The sequence below is a fragment of the Lepidothrix coronata genome, unplaced genomic scaffold (genome assembly GCF_001604755.1).
Source record: "Lepidothrix coronata isolate B3197 unplaced genomic scaffold, Lepidothrix_coronata-1.0 Scaffold306, whole genome shotgun sequence".
In the NCBI taxonomy this organism is placed as follows: Eukaryota; Metazoa; Chordata; class Aves; order Passeriformes; family Pipridae; genus Lepidothrix; species Lepidothrix coronata.
The window spans coordinates 728,783-748,461 of record NW_016690486.1 but is presented as its reverse complement, the minus strand read 5'-3'; the positions used below and the strand labels follow the sequence as shown (position 1 = coordinate 748,461).

The following is a 19,679-nucleotide window of genomic DNA, read 5'->3' as shown; positions in this document are numbered from 1 at the left end:
AAGTATAAAAAGTTAATTAACTTCTAGGTGCTAGTTTCTGACCATGTAATCTTTTTCACCTTAAATCTCACCAAATCTTATGCTTAAAATAAACTCTGCAGAATACAAGCCTTTAGTTGTTAATACATGTCATCTCATAGGAAAGACATTCACCGAGATATCTGCATTTTGAACTTTAACATTTCCACTGAAACTACATGTTACTGATTTCTTTTGGAACCTGGAAATCAAAACGGCCTAAGCTTCATCACAAAAAGGAGGATATCTGAGTTTAATCTTGATCTCATAAAATGTGTGTAAGGGATCTTTACCTTTGCCATGCAGAAAATTAACACAAATGTACAAACCAATGCAACAGTTGTAAATATCCAATAATAAGAAAAAAAGTTGCAAAAGTCAAAAAAAGTGGGAAATACAGCACCTCCTTGGCCTACATTCAGTCCCACGCAACTACTACTGTTCTGTAAATTATGCTATCAGAAAAGGTTGGCATGAGGGAATTACTGTGCAACAGTGGGACTGCCAAACTGAAGGAAGAAGGAATATAAGACCAAAATATGTGTATGAACGGAGTAAATGATTTTTTTTTCCCTATATTTCTGATACCCCTGCATGATTGGATGCAGACTGTAAGGGTCAGAGAACGCTTAGAAATTCACAATGTGTTGCTGTCACAACTGCAATAAAGTGGGTGAAGACACAATCAGTTCAAGGTTTTAGTTTTTCTACAGGACACTGGTAGTGCTATTTCATGCTCATGGCACAACAAGCTACAAATGCACAGTTTAAAAAAGAAAGCAAAAAGCCCCCCACTAGACTGCAACTAAAGCATGTCACATCAAGCAATCCTTCTGTTTTGACTAAAAGAAAGCATGGGTTTGTTTTTTTTAAAGGTGCAAAAGATGATTAATTTCTTAGTACTTCTGTCACCCTATTTATTTTACTGTGGAATTAAAAGAGTGCTTTAAAGGAGTAGAAGTCATTAACCTGAAATTTATTACAGGACTAATTTTTATTTCTTCCATTTTATGGCATGAGCACTCTTAGTAAAACACTAATAAAACCAAAGGCACAACTACTGATGACATTCCTCTGGTACAGCAGACTATTTTGCCCCAGTAGTCTGAAAGCATCTATGAAGCTGAAAACAAAAATTAAATCTCATGAAAAATACTTGGGAAAGAAACTAAGCTGAAGCGAAGAACAATATCATAAACATGTAGTTAATGAAAGTTAGCAAACGCTAAACTTATGAAACAGGCAGACGTAAACATACTACAAATAAGATCTAAAATCAAACACAGGAAATACTTTAAATGGTGCAATAATTTTAAGAGAAAAATGACTCAGTGAGAACAATAAACAAAACCAGGAAAAAAAAAACCCAGACAGATAGAAAGATGATAAAGACTTTAAGAGTTTATTGGAAGAAAAAAGAGGATATAATGGGATGATGACAGAAATCTATTACAGGGGTAGCAACCAGAAACTGAAACAAAGCTGGATCATCATTTCCCTCATGTGGTACAAGAATTTTATGACCATTTAAAAGCAGCCATGAAAACAAACTATTAAAATCTGCAGGACAGTATGGATTTGTGTGCTACAGCTATCGTTTCATTTGAGTAGGTAGAAACAGTACATCACTTTCTTCAGGACATAAGAATGCTTATTTTTGCTTCTGAATATGTGTCATGCTAAATGCTCCTTATATATGAAATAAGTTAGCTCTAAAAAGATGAAAAAAAGGAACTTCTGCAATTAAAACACACACAATTGTAATGTAATACAAGAGTTCTGTTAAAGGAAAAGAGAGAGAGAGAAGCCAAAGCTAAATGATGTTAACTAGTGTGTCTGTGAAACAGGAAAACTACAGGAAAACAGATTCATTTTGTTCAAAACCTTAAGGAATTTACTCGACTAACTTCCAGCTACAACCTGAAAGAACTGAAGAAAGCCAGCCAGACTATATAGTATGTTCTCTGTCAGCTTTTTTAGACAGACTACTGAACTGAACTTAGAAATAAAGCTCCAGCCCTGACTATGATCTACCTGTATCTTACCTTTTTCTGAGATAATATATGAAGGAAAACTGACTTCAAAAAACTCCACCTATTTCACACGTGAAATGCAAAGCCATAGTGACTCATGTGTGACCACTCAAACAGCCAATTAAAATCCATAGGTTATTTTTAATCACTGAAGTAGTCTTACAACTGGACCAATTAAAGTAGGTAAAGATCTTTCCAGACATTAATTTACAGAATTCTTGTTGTTTAGATTTCATATACTTATCCACCATCCTTTTCCAAATATGAAATGGCAACATTTAGGTCAGTTGTAAAGCTGCACTGCTGATACACATGTGGCCTGTAATATTTATTTTACTGCCTTGGCTGGAGTTGTTTCTTAACACTTTTAAGGCTTGCGGGAAAATATAGTTTTTAGAAGATCTCAAACCAACATCGTGGATTACTGTCTCTAAAGTAAAAAGAATACGTATTGCAAAGATTTCCTGCTTTCTGGTGATGGATAAGAGACCATAAAGAGTCACTAAGAACAACAGATAAAGGCCGAGGCCCTTTGTTATCACCTTCTAGTGGTTTCACAATCTGAAGCTTTTCTGGTAGGTAGGAGCGACTGCTGATAGACATTCCTGAATATCCAGTGAATTCTGAAAATCTGGAGTGAGTTCCCAGTGACATGATGCTCTCTGTGGGGGTAACAGAACCACTATGGAGTTCTCCCTTTTCTGCCAGTTCCCGCAACTTCCTTTCCTGCTCTTCTTCAAAGAACTTCCGTTCCGAGAGGTAATTCTCCCGCCTGAGGGAAAGCCTACGAAGGGCAGTCTCTAGGTCACTGGAGCCTGGTGTCCCTGGAGTTCCAGGCTTCTTCATCCTGTCCTCATTTCTAAAACATAAGAAGGGACACAAAAAAAAAAAAGGTAGGGGGGAGGGAGAAGAACACATTCTTAGAAATGCTTAAAACTTCCACATGACAGTTTTTCACCAGTACCTTTAAATTACTATGTCTGGCAACAACTTGCTACTTGTCCGGAGAGCCCAAAGGCAAACACCAATCTTTTGTTTCTGTTTCATACTACAACAGTTTTGAAATCTAGGTTCTGCCAGGAAACTCCTGGTTGGAAAACCTGCACTTACGAGCCTACTCCTACCAAGAGATGAGAGATGACTTCTTGTTGTATGCCTTACAGTTAGACAAACTCAAGTAAGCAGGCCACATCTTACAGGGCCAAATGATGCAAGAATACCACAGTGAGTCACAAGAGTATATTATGCTGAAAAACATATATTGTTTTGAGGACTTAAGTCGCTTTTACTGAAAAGTATATACAGCATAGTGTGGAAATGTACTGGGGGAAGAGACAAGTAGCTAGCTAGAAAAATGAAGTTCTGATTGGTTTCATTCACAAGTTTTCATATTAGGTAACCTACAGATGCAAACTTTATTTTTAAGATCAAAAAAGTTAACTGCAGCTGCAACTGAGATCAGAACTCCCTGGCATTTACATAAAATGGTGAAAATACAATTACTTTTAAGTATCAGCCCATAGTTGCAAAAACAAGGGTGGCTTTACATCATCTGGAGATGCTGCATCTCAGAACAGGCGTGAGTTGCAGACACTGATTGATACACAGTAGTGTCAAAAACGGTTCCTTTTTAAATAAATTTGAGTGCTCAAAAACTGTAACACAAAAAGAGGAAAACAGAAACGCTTTGCCTTTATGTCAGAAGCAAAGCAAAAGCAAAGTCCAGGGCTACAGTACTGACCCATTGTCAGAGGATTCTGTCTCTAAGATGATGCTATTGGTCTTGTTGTCTATCATAATGTTAGAGATGTCTCCCCCATAGAAACTGGAACGTGGAGTGCTGACGCAGCTAGAAATGACTGAGTTCATAGCAGAGGACTGGTTAGAGCCTGGGATATTCATTGGTGACGGAGTCATGGATCTCTGCTTGACAACTTGATTAACATTTCTCACTGTCTCGAAGACCCGCTTCTGATGACTGAAAGACATAGCACAGTTCATAATTACACAGTACCCTCTTACCTTAAGAAGGAACAGAGAAAAAACAAGTAGCAGCTTATTAACAGCCCTTGCTATTCACAGCTCCACCAACCACTGTGGTTTTATGTATAGTTTCTGTAAAGTGGTATGCAGAGGGTCCTATACTTGCTACAGTCTGGCCATTAATCAATCCATCAACATAATTCTTCCATCACCCTAGAGTATTTTTGACAGAACATTTGACAATTATGTGCATGGACCCTTTCAAATATTAATAAAAAATAAGTGAAAGAGCATTTCAGTACATCAGCTAAAAACGCTCTAAAGCCATTATGTGGAAATGAGTTTTTAGAAAACAAAATTGATCTCCATTCAATTCTTAACTATGAACTGGCTAATCCGTTTTAAAAGAGAACTTGAATTTATTCTCCTGAGTCGCTCTGTGAAAGCAAGTGTTGCATCTTTTCTCTTTGAAACCAATTTCTAATACCCTTAAAGAGTAGTGGGTTTTTTTGGAAAAAAAAAAAAAAAGGAAAAAAATCTCAGAAATATAACAGACAAGAGGCTAGAAAGAGGCTGTCAAGGCTGAAAACCTAATTTTTGACCTAGTTTCACAGTTCATTTTTATCACCATTTTCCCGGTGATTGTCCATAGCAAACACTGTTCACCCGCTTCAAGATTAAGATCAGGTGACACTTCAGCAGCAATTTCTTGACAAAATAAAATTGCCCCACATCATGCTACACAAGTGCCACTGCTGCTTTGTTTTACAGTTCAACAGTGGATGAACACAAGAACAGCAGATTCCTTTTAGCTGAAAGGTAACACTGCCAGGATGTAGCAGCGACAGTATGCCTTATGCTATTTAATGTCATTCAAATTTCTTTCCTTCTATCCACGAGCGCTCAACAGTTGCACTCTTTGTGTGTAGGCTCCAAGTCTGTAGCTATATATCTTTAAGAGGCTGAATCTAAGGGCATTTATCAATAAACAGTCCCATGGAGGTTACAACTACTAGCACTGCACATGTAAATAAAACTAAGACAAGTCATGCAACCAAAAAAAAGTATCCTCCTTTAGTACATGCAAAGCGTCATAAAAGACATTCTAAAGAAGTTAAACAAGCCTTAAGTTAGATTATTCTGGAAAGACAAAAGGATCCTATAGGGTTTGAGCATGCTCACATCTTTCTGACCTTACACTTTCCTAATCAATATTTAACTCTGTCAAAGCCTCATTTACAATTTTTGGCTCCTGCTCAGAGAAGGTTAATGTATAAGTCAACCTTTTTGTACACGCGATTAGAAGGTTTCTGGGAAGTGCCTATTGTACCTTCTGACTGTCCTTTCTTTGTAAATTCTGTTTCTCTAACAGACCCACTAAACTGGATTAACTTGTTTCCAATTAAACAATCCATGCTTTGTACAAATCGGTGAGATAAACCCATTGGAATACAAGTGCAGCTGGCGTCAGTGAGGCCATTTCTGCCAAGCTGTATCTATCTATAGCTTCTGGACTGTCGCAAGTACTTAACTTGTTCCAAACTACTCCCTTGTTTAATTCAAGAGAACTTTAGCACAGATGTAATGGGTATCACACTGTAAGTACCCAACCATTCCAAATCCCTTTCTGCACTGACGTTCTTCCTCCAAAACTGGATTAGATCAATAATCACCTGGCATAAATGTTATAAAACCCGAAGAGAAAACCCACTAAATTGAACTCCTCCCCTAAGCATGGGAAGAAACCTAGCATGGTAACACACAAGAAAAGAAAACTTCTAATTCTCAGCACTCACAAATGAGGACAAAAAGTTTGTAAGACAAGGTAAAACCTATATATAGGTGTTTTCTTTTGGCAGTTTTAGCAGAAAAATAAACAACCCCAATAACTAGACAATTTACTTTTCTTTCTCTCTGTCATTCACACTTGGCCAGAAATATTTCTTTCTAAATCTGTAGCTCTACTATTTCCTGTCTTTCTATTTCTTATTCCATAATAATTAACTTCAGATATAATCAATCAATTAGGAACCAATTCTTTTCAGTCGTACGCCAAATCAGGAGAGTCGGGTTCATCTAAATGCAGTTCTTTCCTCATTGACCCTTCTATCTCTGCTGCCAAAGAATCCTGTTAAAAATAAGCACAAAAGAGAAAAAAAAAAAATCACAGTATTAATATTTTCCAGAAAATAAAAAAGGTTTAAAAATTTAAATTGACTTGAACTCTGGAAGACTAATGTAGATATTTAAAGCACTGATAAAATGTGGCTTAGCTTCATTCTGCTACAGTTTTTAACACCTAATGACATACAATATCTGTCAAAAGAACCTAAAAACAAAATCCCAGGCAACAACAGAATTCAGGTGCCCCAACTTCCTGGACTGAATTCCCTACTCAGTAACACTCACCCTTCACATATAAAGTTTTGCTTGATAGGTTTTCATTTAAAATAAACAGAAAACACTCTTCTCTTTCACAACATTACCCAACCATCCACAAAGACAAAATGGTTCCTGGCATAAAGCATTACATACTTCCCCTATAAGGTTACAAGTGACAGGCCATCCATTTTCCATGGCTGGTCAGTCAGTTTTACTGCTGGGTGTAGAGTATAAGTGTCAAATATTCACAAACCTAAATGATCTTTCATGCCATGCTTCAACATTTGAAAATCATTTTTACACAAAACACATAAACCTATCTCAGCACAAGCATACTGTTTGCAGCTTTCAACTGAATTTTGTGCAAGCACAACTTGTATTATTAAACATCTGCACTTTAAATTGGCCTGTGTTCAGTCTAAGAAGGGAACACAAAAAGGCAAGCTAAGCCTTTGCTGGCAATTTACTTGTGAGCATAAATAAAATGCGTTCTTCCTCAGCAGTAAGACAAGACATGGCTAAAGATAAGGAAGGCCAGATTCTGCTGCTTGATTGCATTAATGTAATTCAAAGGAAACCACTGATACCACTGCCTTTAGAAGTAATGGAACTATTCTAGAGATATACAGGCAAGCAGAGCCAGTCACTGGACACATTCTTCTCATCTACTCTTTTTTACTCATTTTCGTTGATGGTACTGCATATTCCCTGTGTTTTAAATGTCATAATCACATGAAATCACTGAAACTGCCAAAATTGGTTGCCATAATACAGATTAGCAACAAATATTCGTTTAATGAACCACTGAATTTTCAGTGATCCTAAACCAAGAAGATTAAGTGTAACCCTATTTTTAGTACTGAAGAACTAGAATGTAGATCATAAGAGACTAGAAAGATGCTATGTCTGGAAATCATTGTTATCAGGAAGTTATATCTTCAACAATACTGAAAAACAGGAAGTCCTAATGCTTTCTACTGAAGATCAGCACCCTAGTACAGCAGATGCATACCAAAGATGCACGGATTACTGTAATAACCTGTTAATGTTACCCATGACACACAGCATAAGCACAGCCAGCTGCAGGTTGTATACAACACTGCAGCAAAACCAAGTAGCTGCACACCACCACTGTTTCAGAACCAGTTATGCAAAACTGATCACTCAGGTATCCTTTAACATTATACAAATACACATTTCACCCATGCTTATGTCTGGCCCAGCATCCTATCCCCAAAGCTGTAATTCAGATGAGAACACTTGCTTTGCTTGGTTGTTCTCCGGTGTGTGCAGGTTTTTTTCTTAAATCTGCTTACCATAGGGAAGAGTCCAAGGGAGTGGTACCGACGTGATATAGCATTTGGCATTGTCTTGTTTCTGAGGTTTTTCAGCTCTTCTTGAGCCTCATGAAGCATTTCCATGCACTCTGCATACTTGTCTTCCAGCTCTCGCAACTGTAACATATAGAAAACAGTACAACACCTTATGGGGTGCACTATTATAAAAAGTCTAGAGATTCTTTTCACACTGGTAAGCGATAACGGTGTAGGGAAGAATATTCCCCTTAAAAGGAACAGAACTCCAACAAGTCACTGTAACTGAAAATCATTAATAACATGGATTACTCTGATCAGCTTTAGTGGCTAATCACTGCCACGATAACCACAGAGGAAAACAGTGCGGGCAGAGGACAAGACTTTTCACAATGTTCCAAAGGATTTTGGAATTTTAAAACCTATACTTGAATGCATACATACATATACACATATAACCTTCAACAGCCTAAGACCATGCCTCACTTTTAGCTTGACTTTCTGAGGAAACACATCTTATGTAATCTCTCTGTCTGCAGATGTCTGCATACCCTCACAGTTTTTGAGTTTATCGGCCACTTCAACCAAGTCTGGCAAAGGGGTAGAATTCTAAAATACTGCAGTCCTACAAATTTCATAAAAATAAGCTATTTGGCTTAGAAACAGAGATCCTGTCCATTTTCTTTCCTAAGAAAGCGATGGAGAAGAATGAGCTCAATCTTTTTGGAGCCACGCAGATACAAAAGGTCCACCAGCAGGAAAAGCTTCTCTGGGCATTCCCACCTTCAATGCCAAGTAGTCCAACTACAACACACATCCTAAGGGGATTGAGCTTTATTCATTCTATTTTGTCCACTTTGTTCATGCGAATATAGTGCCCAAAAGACATTCAGCAATCCTGGACTGCCTTCAGTTCATTCACCGAACAGAGTTCAAAAGAGCTCTTCCATGTTATTTCACTATTCAAAATAGGCTTAAACTATCAGCCTAGAGAAGTCAACCTCTGAAGGGGTTCCTACACAGCTATAAGCTTCTGCTTTTGAAAATGTATGTTAGTTGAAAGAGGAGAGAATAGGAAGGAGAAAGTTTTGAATTCTACTAGGAACATAAATGTTCCTTCATTCCATATACATAGGCCAAATTATTTAATACTTCTCATCCAGCTTAGACTAAACCTCTCATGGCAAAGTGAACACTCATTGCCCTGCTACTAAATTATTGTCTTACTAAGTAATGTACTCACCTCTGCTGTGAGCTGTCTCTGGGCATCCTTAGCTGCTCCCAGATGCTGGACAAGTTCCTCATTTTCAACTGCACACTAAAATACGACAAAAAATGTTAGAAATACTGTGATGTTTTGTCCTGTGATGATATTTGTATCAAAATTCTAACTTTTCTCAAACCTCCTCTGCAGCAATATTAGTCCACATGTTAGTTTAAAAACATTTAAAATGTTAAGACAAGAACACACAGCATCAGACTGTACACTGCTGAATGAACCTCCAAATGAATATGTGCCCACTGAAATACTTGACTGACATTCTTGTATTACCAACGTTACTCAACGCAGCATTTTACATCTAATATTTAAAATAAATTTAACATTGCATTTGACAAATCATATATGCATCTTCTAATAAATTGATGCTTTCTAGTCAAGTATGCTAGATATTAAACATCAAACAAGGTCACCCACATAAGGAGAATGGAAAAGTTCCTTTTGGCTCTAGAACACAGAGGATTGTAACCTGTCCTCCAGCTACATTAGTAGCAAATAGCAGAAGTCTCACAACTGGATTCCTTACAGCTTTGGCCTTTTTCTGCAGATCGACTATCTGAGAGAGAAGATGGGTGATTTCTTCTTGTTGCCGGGCAGCATCTTCAGTTTTCTTTGCTAACTCTTCGGAGATATTGGCAATCTGGATGTTTGCATCCCCTTTAAGATAAGTGATTACAATTAACACCACAAAACCAAAAGCAGAAAAGTAAGCATAAAGATGTTCTTTTGAAACATCACTTGATTCAGCAGAATCCTACTCTGATACACAGTAAGGCACTTTTGAAAAATAACATTGGGACACAAAACCTGAAAGACGTCAAGTGCTCATGCTGCAAAGGAGACTGTACTTTCCCGTAACCTTTTCAATGCCAAACTATTTTTAACTGAAAAAGATTCAGCTTACAGCCAGCATTTTCTGCTGTTAAATTTCAGCCAGAAATTTTCTACTCATTTCTTTAAGGAAAATAATAGTCATAGAAAAATATAACTGACTGGGGCTTTTTTACTGAACTATCTCAAATGAAAAGTATAAAGGAGTAGGGACATACTCAGCTCTTTTACGCAGTCGTTGACAAGCTGTTGTTCTTTCTCTTCATAAGTAATTGTTTCAGTCTTCAGCTGACAGGCCTGTTCAAGAAATCCACATCAAATATGCTACATTAGCACATTTGTTCTTTGCCAGTCTGTTGTTGCACTTCCATCTGCTTCAGAAAGACAAGCTATTCTAATCACTCCTTCATGAAGACAGCGAAAAAACTACAGTTTTTGCCTGCCCTCCCTCATGTTCTGGAAAAAAGGGTCAGGTGAACATTCAGCAGAGACATTACTGTATGGAGAAATTTACATCATTATCACCATATCCCCACTAGATGTCACTTGTGTATTTTGCACTAAAAATAAAAAAGAAAAACCATAAAACCAAAAAAACCCGAACATACAAAAAAATGAGTATGCAGAGCTTGATTTGGTCACCTGAGCAAAGCTAGGTATCATCACAAACTAAATAAATGCTTGGTTTCAATAACTGAATTAAATATTGAAGTATTTAAAAGACATTCGGATATTATTTGAAAAGTTCTGGCACCATAACTATATACCCCACTAAAACCCTCAGTGCTGCCTCCTTCCCTGCTTTGTCTTTTCTGCTCTGATTCTAGGAGTGCCAAAAGCAGTGTGGCTACAGCCAGCTGGTTCTGTCTGGCACCACGTTGGTGGGTCTGTAATCTATCCCCAGTGCTGGGGCAATGCACAGACACCCATGGACTGCATCTGTAGAGAACTGCACAGCTCACAGGTTTCAGGTTTGGCTTCATCCTGTGCCTTCCTGGCAGGCACAGACAGCACCTCCTTGGATGGGAAGGCAGTGATACTTGGGGTTGTCCAGTCAGCTCCTGACACAGCGGCTCTCTCAGTTCTAACCCCACCTTCATTATTCTCAGACCATCTATTGCTCATCTTCCTTGAGCAACTTCTCAATCAAGTGTATACAGCAGTCTCCATTACATGGTATCTTGTGCAAAGGTGTGACACTATCTCTTTATAATGGGCCCTGCATTTGCAGTAGAAAATGGTAATGACACTGTTTTCATACATTCATTCTTAGATCAAAAGTATCTCTTCAGCTATACTCTGCTATGTGTTTGCAAAGTGATAAAAAGCTCCCAAGGTTAAACGTTGCACTGAGAACATAAAATTATTCACTCTATATTCAATTATGAAGTATTATTTCTGACAGAGAACAGTAAATAAACTTTTAAAAAGTGTGTCATCTGTGAAACAAACAGAATATTATCAGAAATAAAAGACAAGAAAAACACATTTAATTTAAATTATTAACTGCCTGAGTTGAAACACAAATTGAAGAAAGTTAATGCAAATTTAGGGTAGCAATTATTATTTTGACCAACACTGAATTTGTATCAGAGAGACCATGCCAACCTACAAACTTCAGATCTGCAGCTACAGTCACATGAATCTACCATGTCAGCTCTTTATTAAGACCTGTTTCAAAGTGCAGTGCTGAACTTCAGATTTGATCTGCCCATGCTCCTGCACATTCTTTTGGCACAAAAACTGCTTTGCATGTAGCTTCATTCAGGAAGAATTTCTTCATGGAAATGGTTAAGCACTGGAAGGGACCGCCCAGGGAGGTGGTGGAGTCACTGTCCCTGGAGGTGTTCAAGAAATTACTGTCTTAGTGCCTTGGTCTAGGTAACAAGGTGTTGATCAGTCAGAGGTTGGACTTGATCTTAGAGGTCTTTTCCAATCTAAATGGTTCTGTGATTCTATGTAGCTTTCACATTTCAGTCTTTCCTTCATTTAGAAGGATAAAGGATGGTGATCAAACAACTACAGAGAGATCTGCGTCACAAATGGAATTATATACTCTTAGTTAGACTCTCTCAACTTTTAATACACGCTTCCCAATACCTGTAGTTCTGGCATTTAACTGAACAACTATATTAAGCAAAACACAAAGGGAGCAGTTTCACCTCAGATCTAAGCACAACATTTTCCTCTTCAAGGTCCTTGAGTTTCTTTTGAAGAGAGTCCAAATGAAAGTAGTTCTGGACGGAGGAGGAAGATTCATTCCTCTTCAGCCTTGTAACAAAAGCAACAGTTTTAACTCATTTTTACCTGTATTACGGCCGATCTTGCAGAACAACAGACTGAACAGAGGTCTCAAAACAAAACAGCGACATGAAATACAGCTTATTCATACTTTTGGGCAGCAATAAATTTGCAGTGAATTTTAAAAGAGAACATTTTAAAACTGTATTTGTTATTCCACACATTTCCTATGAAAAAGTTATTCAGCCAAGGCTGTGACAAAAGAAACCACCTTACTACAGGGAGCAACTCAATAGCTCCTGATTAATGCTGCACACGCTTCACCAGAATGCAGCAATAACTCTGCAAGGGCAGACAGCCCCTCAGAGCCTGCAATGCTGTTCAGCCAGCTAATTGCCTGGAACCCACACTATAAGCCATTCTTTCTCGCTTTCTCATCTTGGAATTTTTCCATAGTGCCTTTAGGTCCTTCAAGCACAAAGGTCACACATGTAGCATGTTCTAGCACATCGTGCAAATGTATGTGGTGTACTGGGCTACTGTCGGCAGGGCCCATGTCTGCCTCCAGGCAGCACTGTGTCAGCAGCCTCCCTATGTACTTTCTGCTCCTGACTCTTGTTGGCACCTGGATAGCCAGCTGATTCAGTGCAAATCCTTACAGCTGGTGCCATGCACCAAGTTCCGTGTCCCATTTATAGTTCCAGCCAATACAGGGATAATTTTACTACTTTTCAAAGCTATTAAATTGTCTGAACTACCCATGCTTAGTAGCAGATGTAAGGTTCAACACTGCAGATCGATTAACTTACGGGGTGGAACAGATGGACTCTGGTTCACTTTCCTCAGCAGCACTGGTATAGAACTGGAGCAGTTCATCTTTCATGGAGAGCTCATGTCGCAACTGAGAAACCTGCACAAAGAAAGAGTTTGCAGATCAGTAATTTGATTTTCTAGACACATTCTTAAGTAAATCCACTACAAATTAGCAAGTTATTCATCCTCCAGGCATCAATTTCAGACTACATTAAGAGGCAAAGACTGAAACAGATCAGAATCATTTCTGTTATTTCTTAGAAAGGAAAAGCGTGCCTTTTAAATTAGCCACTAAATGTTATTTCTTAAAGTTCAAAAATGCACTTATCCACTGCTTTTAGACATGTTTCTCTTTCACATTCTTTAAGATGAGCAATGCTGACTCACTATTGCATAGTCTTGATCCATATCCACAGTAATAGATGTATTGCAATGATAGTGCAAGAAATTAATGTGGCACAATCCAGCCAAACATGGCAGATGGAGACATTTTTTCCTCTCTATGAGCCTTTAGATAAAATTACTAGAATACTTGTGTAGCACGGTTACATTTGGGACTCAAGAGCCTGTTGAGCTAGAGAACACCACTACACAGTGGGAGGCTGCCATTCTCATGCTCTTCCACCCACAGAGGCTGCAGTCAGTGTCTGGATGTAGTTTGGGCTTTTGATCACTCCAAAACACGAGTCTAGTAAAGTAGTTTGTGGGAGTCCCATACTTAGTACATACACGTATCAAAAAGGAACAAAACACTGAGATTGAGTGATTAAGATTCCCTGTAACTGTGAGCTCCACAAACTTAATCTTGGTTAATTTATATTGAGATTCTCCAAGAAAAGGGTTAAAAACTCAGCTACATAGTACAACACCTGCACCATTTCACAGCTGCAACTTAAGACTCCAGTAGCAAAAGATTAATTTTTATTTGCCTTGCATAGCTACAGATAGCATAACTGATCAGAAGATCCATTTCCTTCCATTTGCCCTGCAAGACTAGGTCCTCAGTTTGCACTTTCCAATGCAAAAATTGCAGAGCACATTTCTTTTTATTAAAAACTTCTGCTTTTTACATTGTAGGCATACTTTTCTTTGTAGTTATTACTGGAAAATAAAAACAGAGAATATCAATAAAATAGATTTGCATCAAACAAAAAGCAGACACAATGCAATAAAGCACTTGAACTGTGCAGAATATGAAGCAAACAAGGTCATTTACTTTACTAAGGCTATTCAGTGTAATCAGAAGTGCTAAGGCACCAATTCCTCCTGAGGGCTGGGTTCTAAATAGCAAGGTGGGGGGGAAAATCCCCAACCAACCACATGTTAGAAAACTATTAAATAAAATCCATGCACTAATTTTTGGAGGCTCATTTTCTCCATTTCAGGAAGAGCTAAAACACTTAGCCAAAAATAACAATTTACTTCCCACAAGCACATTATAGCTCAGCCTCTTTAAGCAGCAAGGATTCAGATGCTGTCAGTGGGTGGGCACTAGATCATCTCCAGCTTTTGCTACTCTTTTTTCTATATGAATTAAAAAGACTGAGAATACTATTTTTACTGCCATTTTCAAGCATTCCAATCCTCCAAAACAGGGTGTACAGTCAGTAAGCCTGACCTTTTAATGGAACAGGAGCTGAAACAATGGGCACAAACTGTAACACGGGTGGTTCTTTCTGAACACTAGGCACAACATTTTATTGTGAGGGTGACCAAGCACTGGCAACAGTTTGCCCAGAGAGCTTGTGGGAGTCTCCATCCTTGGAGATATTCAAACACTGTCTGGACATGGTCCTCAGCAATGGACTGCAGGTGTCCCTGCTTGAGAAAGGGGTTTGGACAAGATGACCTCCAGAGCTCCCTTCCAATCTCAATCATGCTGTGCAACTGGGAAAAACTCACTGCAGTAACTTCCAGAAACACCTCCCTTGACACAGCATTTTGTGGTGTGTAACCTCACCCAGCAACTAAGCACCCACCAGCTGAGCACGTACTCTGCCCCACAAACCCCATAGGATGGAAGAGAGAATCAGAAGCTCAAAAGCAAGAAAAACCTCATGGGCTGAGACAGTTTAATAAGTGACACTGCCCATCAAGCAAAGTGAAATAAGGAATTTATTCACTGTTTTCTATCAGCAGGTGGATGTTCAGGCATTTGTTGGAAAGCAAGGTCTTGGCACACATAACTGTCACTTGTGAAGAAGGCCATAATCATGAACGTCCCAGCTTCTTCCTCCTTTCCCTGAGCTTTTGTTGTTGAGCATAAGCACATAAGGTATAGAACATCTCTTTGGTCAGTTTGGGTCAGCTACCCAAGTTGTGCATCCTTCCAGCATCTTGTGCAGATGGGGGGCAGAGTGGACATTAAAAAAAAAGATGGGGGGGGGGTGGGAAGAGCCTGGATGCTGCTCAGTAATAGTCAAAACACTGTTTGTCATCAGCACTGTTTTAGTCACAAATCCAAAGCACACCACCAGGTAGGCTGCCATAAAGCTTCATCCCAGACAGACCCAATACACATTTTCATACTGAAAAAGCAGGACTTGTTTTATGAACAGAAAGAGTCTCTTCTACATTTTCACAAGCCACTGCAACATGTGCCCTTCAGAGCATTCAACTGCATAATGCAGCAATAGAGACTGAGCTCTTGCCCCCATGGGACAAGGCCCATGATATCCTGGGAACCAAGATAGCTCATCTCTTTCAGGCTTTTAATTCCCTCTGCTAGCCTGAAAGCTTCACTCAGCTTCAAAACTACCTCATGAAATAGTTGCACCTATATTAGAAATAATTAAAGGAGAAGATAAAAGGATCCCCACACAGAGCACAATAGTTTAGAGACATGGGACCTAACTTGCACAAACAATCCTTACTAAATCACGAACAACCATTTCAAGAGTCCAGTTGATTTGTTTTCCTGACTGACTGCAACTAAATGTTTAACAGGTTGGAATTATTCAATTAAAAGGAGGTGAACAGTCAATACCTTTTTACGCTGTATGTAAATAACGTGCCAAGCCAAAGAGTATTTCTGTCTTTCCAACACTGTCCACTCAACAGACCAAAACCAATGTTCCCTTTTTTTAAGCCACCAATCTAGGCTATAATTCAGCTTTTTCCTTTCCTCTCCCTTAACAGAGAACAAAATCAGACCTGGACTTTAAAACCAGCTATCATCAAAACACAAACTCTGATAACTAATGTGGAACTAGATTAACAGGACTAGAGGGCTGTATTACTCAACAGTTAACACAAGTTTAGGTGGTGTTACTTGAGGACTGACACTGTCCTTAAAGTGCTGTCTAAAAGCTAAAATGCTTCAGAAACATCGGACAAAATCTGTAGAGGAAAAAGAAGTTGAAACTGGGAAATACTAGAAAGATTAGGAGAAGCTAAAACTAATGACCTACTCCATTCCAAATACAGTTCACACTGTTACTGTTTACATTTCTTTGATATCGAGCTCTAATTTCAAAGGAGATAACACCAAAGTGTAGGTAGCACCATCCCAGTGAAAAGGGACACATCTTGAGATGGGAGCTGCAGCAGTCTTATTGAACACGGTAATACAACAGCAGGTAGACACGCCGTACCTCGGAATTACACTTCTGCTGCTGAAAAGGCAGACAAGCATCTCTGTGACCAAAATACTTTACAATTAAGAAAGTTTTCCAATATAATGTTTATGCATTTAGAATATAATACTGAAATAGTAAGCTTAGACTAAAGTGTCTGTGCACATGGTGTCTGTGCTTGCTTTAGTGCCCTTACCCTTTGTTCTCTAGTGCACTACAGGAAAAATCTCAGTTCCATCAGTTTTTATTGAACATGATCACAGCCCCTCCCTAAACATAAACAGCACCTAACAACACAAACTCAAAAGACAAACCCAAGAATCTCATGCCTTTCGCACAGGTTTGTACTATTTTGACATGTACCTATCAATGTGGCATCTTACCAGCACACAAGAAAAACTCAAGCAGCAAATAGGATGGACAGAAGGTTTTGTCAGGACAAGTTTGGTGGGTCAAAGAGATATAAAGCTAAATTATTCGTACCATGATACATATACCAATAAAACCTTAATTTTATACCACACACCAGAAAGAACTTGTCCCCGTATTACGGAAACCATATATCCCCCAGACAAGCCATTTTAGGCACTTTTTAGAGAATTTTAAAGTACCAAATAAATTCTTTTATCTTTTACCCTTACAGACAGCTGTCTTAGTTACTGTTCTGTTTAAATATTCAAAGTTCAGTTTTTATGGAAAATCTGAAACCTACTAAAGACAGATTTTCAATACACAAAAGTGTCATGACTTTAAAGCCTGATGAGCTCTGCCTCAAAAGCATCAGTTTCTGAAGGAGTCAAAATAAGAGCGTGAAAGAGGGGTGTTGACAGAACATATGGCCCAACATACCAAGCCACCTGGTAAGAGGCTTATTTCTGGTGGCACTTTTCCTAATGCTGTTTCTCAGTCCTAAATAAAAATAGACCTGGACAGAGGCAGTCCTTCACCTTCCTCAATCAAATTTTCCACTCTGGATGGATGGTATGAAGGCATACTCCTGCTTGCTCACTTTGCACATACCTAGTAAATGTCATATTGACCAATGCACAAATAAATTTGTCTGCCACACGATAAGACTTGGGCAGCAAGCAACAGCACTCGTTGGGACAGAAGAGAATTCATTTTCCTTGCTAAAAAGAGGGTAGGCCAACCAAAAGATATTATTTCAATGTGTATGCTCCACTACTATTTACCACATATCTGGGATCCCTCCATCCACATTTTATTCTCCAGCATATCTCAGATATAACGCAACACCTCACACCTCTGAGCAGGTTTCATTATTTATTTAAGTTTTTAATCCACTGTGGTTCATTGTTCTCCTGCTTGCCCTACAACTGTAAGATTTATGTCTTGCTCAAAATCACATAGGGATGAGATTCACAAACTCAGGTCACTGTCCCAGAAAAAGAGAAATAATATTTGCTCCCAGTTCAATTAGTAGGTCAAAGTTTAATGACACTTCTAGTTACAGATAAAGAGCTTTTTTTAAAACATCCTGGCTGGCTCCATCCAAAATACGTCTATCAAGAATCTGCCAGCACCTACATCACCCAACTCCCCATTCAGAGGAACACACTAAGAAATAGCAACTAAATAAATATTTGATTAGAACCTGAATGGTATATGGGAGACACATGCTACACTGTTTTAAGTAACACCCTTTCTGGCACGTTTTATAAATCACACCAAAGCGCTCACTCCCAGCCCAGAACGCCAACCATATCCTGGGCTGCATTAAAAGAAGAGTGGCCAGCAGGTCAAGGGAAGTGATTCTCCTCCTCTACTGCAATCTGATGAGCATCCAACTCTACAGTCCTGAGGACAAGACAGACATGTACCTGTTGGAGCAGGTACAGAGGGGGGGGCCACAAAAACGATCAGTTGAATGGAACACCTCTCCAATGAATTGGGGTTGTTCAGCCTGGAGAAGAGAAGGCTCCGGGAAGACCTTATAGCAGCCTGTCAGTATTTAAAAGGGGGTTTATAAGAAGGTTGGGGACAGACTTTTTATCAGGGCCTGATGTGATAGGACAAGGGGTAATGGTTTTAAACTAAAGGAAGGTAGATTTAGAGTAGATATAAGGGGGACATTTTTAACAATGAGGGTGGTCAAATATTGGAACAGGTTGCCCAAAGAGGTGGTGGATGCCCTATCCCTGGAAACATTCAAAGCTGAGCTGGATGGGGCTCCAAGCAACTTGACTTAGTTGAAGATGTCCCTGCTTATTGCAGGAGGTTGAATTAGGTGACCTTTAAAGGTCCCTTCCATCCCAAATGATTCTGTGGTTCTATGAATTGAGAAACACATGCACCATCCTATTATATTCTAAACATGCTCATCAAATACCTAAAACATTGGTATTGCAGTCAAACAACCACATGTATAGAGAAGGTGAAACTAGAAGAAAATTCTCCCCATCACTGCATATACAGCACTCAGGTACAAAAATCTTACCTCTTCCCTGATGTGTTCTACTTGCTCCTCTAGGAAGTCATTTCTTTCTGTCAGTGATTTATTCTTCTTTAACAGTGACTGGCCAATCCGAGCAGCTAATTCTAAGTCCCGTTCTTTCTGTAAAGCATTAAGAAAATAAAGCTAATTTCAATTTTTTTTATTCACCAAAGGATCAGAGGGAGGGTAAAACTGCCATGAAAGGGAAGGAATAAGTACTTCAACAATAAAAATACTTTTTCCTTCTGTGAGGATTTGTTTGGTTGGGTTTTTTTGCTAATTTTTGCTTCTTCTATTCCTGCTTATGTTACATCCCCATGATTCTGAAAAGATTGACCCACGCAGATTTATTGAACAATACACAAGAAAGCACAGCTTCAAGGTCTGCAGTAAAACAACATGAAAAACAAAATGAAACGAGATCCAGTTCTCTATTATAGCCTTGTAAAAACTAACTACTAAGGAAAACTATTCCATCACCTTGCTATGCAATTTGAAGAATGCAAATTGCAGAAAGCACTGAGCTTTAGAGGTCATATTTTAAAGAACTCTGAAACACAATAAAAATACCAGAGAACTTTGGCATTTCAAAGCATTCTTCAATTTCCACTTGCTCCACCTCTAAATAAAAGGCAATAAGCTACGAAGGAGCAGAAGCCAATTACACCACAATGAATACTCAGCTCCTATCTTCTTTGTGTATGTACATCCATTAGTGCTTTTGTATCAAAACAAATCCTAACTCCTTCCTTTTTA

The 19,679-nt window shown here is 38.7% G+C and overlaps 1 protein-coding gene across 12 annotated transcripts in view; it reads right to left on the bottom strand.

The window, feature by feature from the left end:
• TRAK1 (trafficking kinesin protein 1) overlaps positions 1–19,679 on the bottom strand; it is a 97,475-nt gene that overhangs the window by 11,704 nt on the left and 66,092 nt on the right. For all 12 annotated transcript variants that reach the window (XM_017837574.1, XM_017837578.1, XM_017837582.1 and 9 more), the window contains 10 exons: positions 18,927–19,043; positions 12,890–12,990; positions 12,002–12,110; positions 10,058–10,136; positions 9,535–9,665; positions 8,973–9,047; positions 7,733–7,870; positions 6,086–6,162; positions 3,793–4,029; positions 2,594–2,910 (listed from right to left, as the gene is read on the bottom strand). In XM_017837574.1, coding sequence (XP_017693063.1) covers positions 2,594–2,910; positions 3,793–4,029; positions 6,086–6,162; positions 7,733–7,870; positions 8,973–9,047; positions 9,535–9,665; positions 10,058–10,136; positions 12,002–12,110; positions 12,890–12,990; positions 18,927–19,043 — 1,381 coding nt within the window. The remainder of the gene's footprint in view (positions 1–2,593; positions 2,911–3,792; positions 4,030–6,085; positions 6,163–7,732; positions 7,871–8,972; positions 9,048–9,534; positions 9,666–10,057; positions 10,137–12,001; positions 12,111–12,889; positions 12,991–18,926; positions 19,044–19,679) is intronic.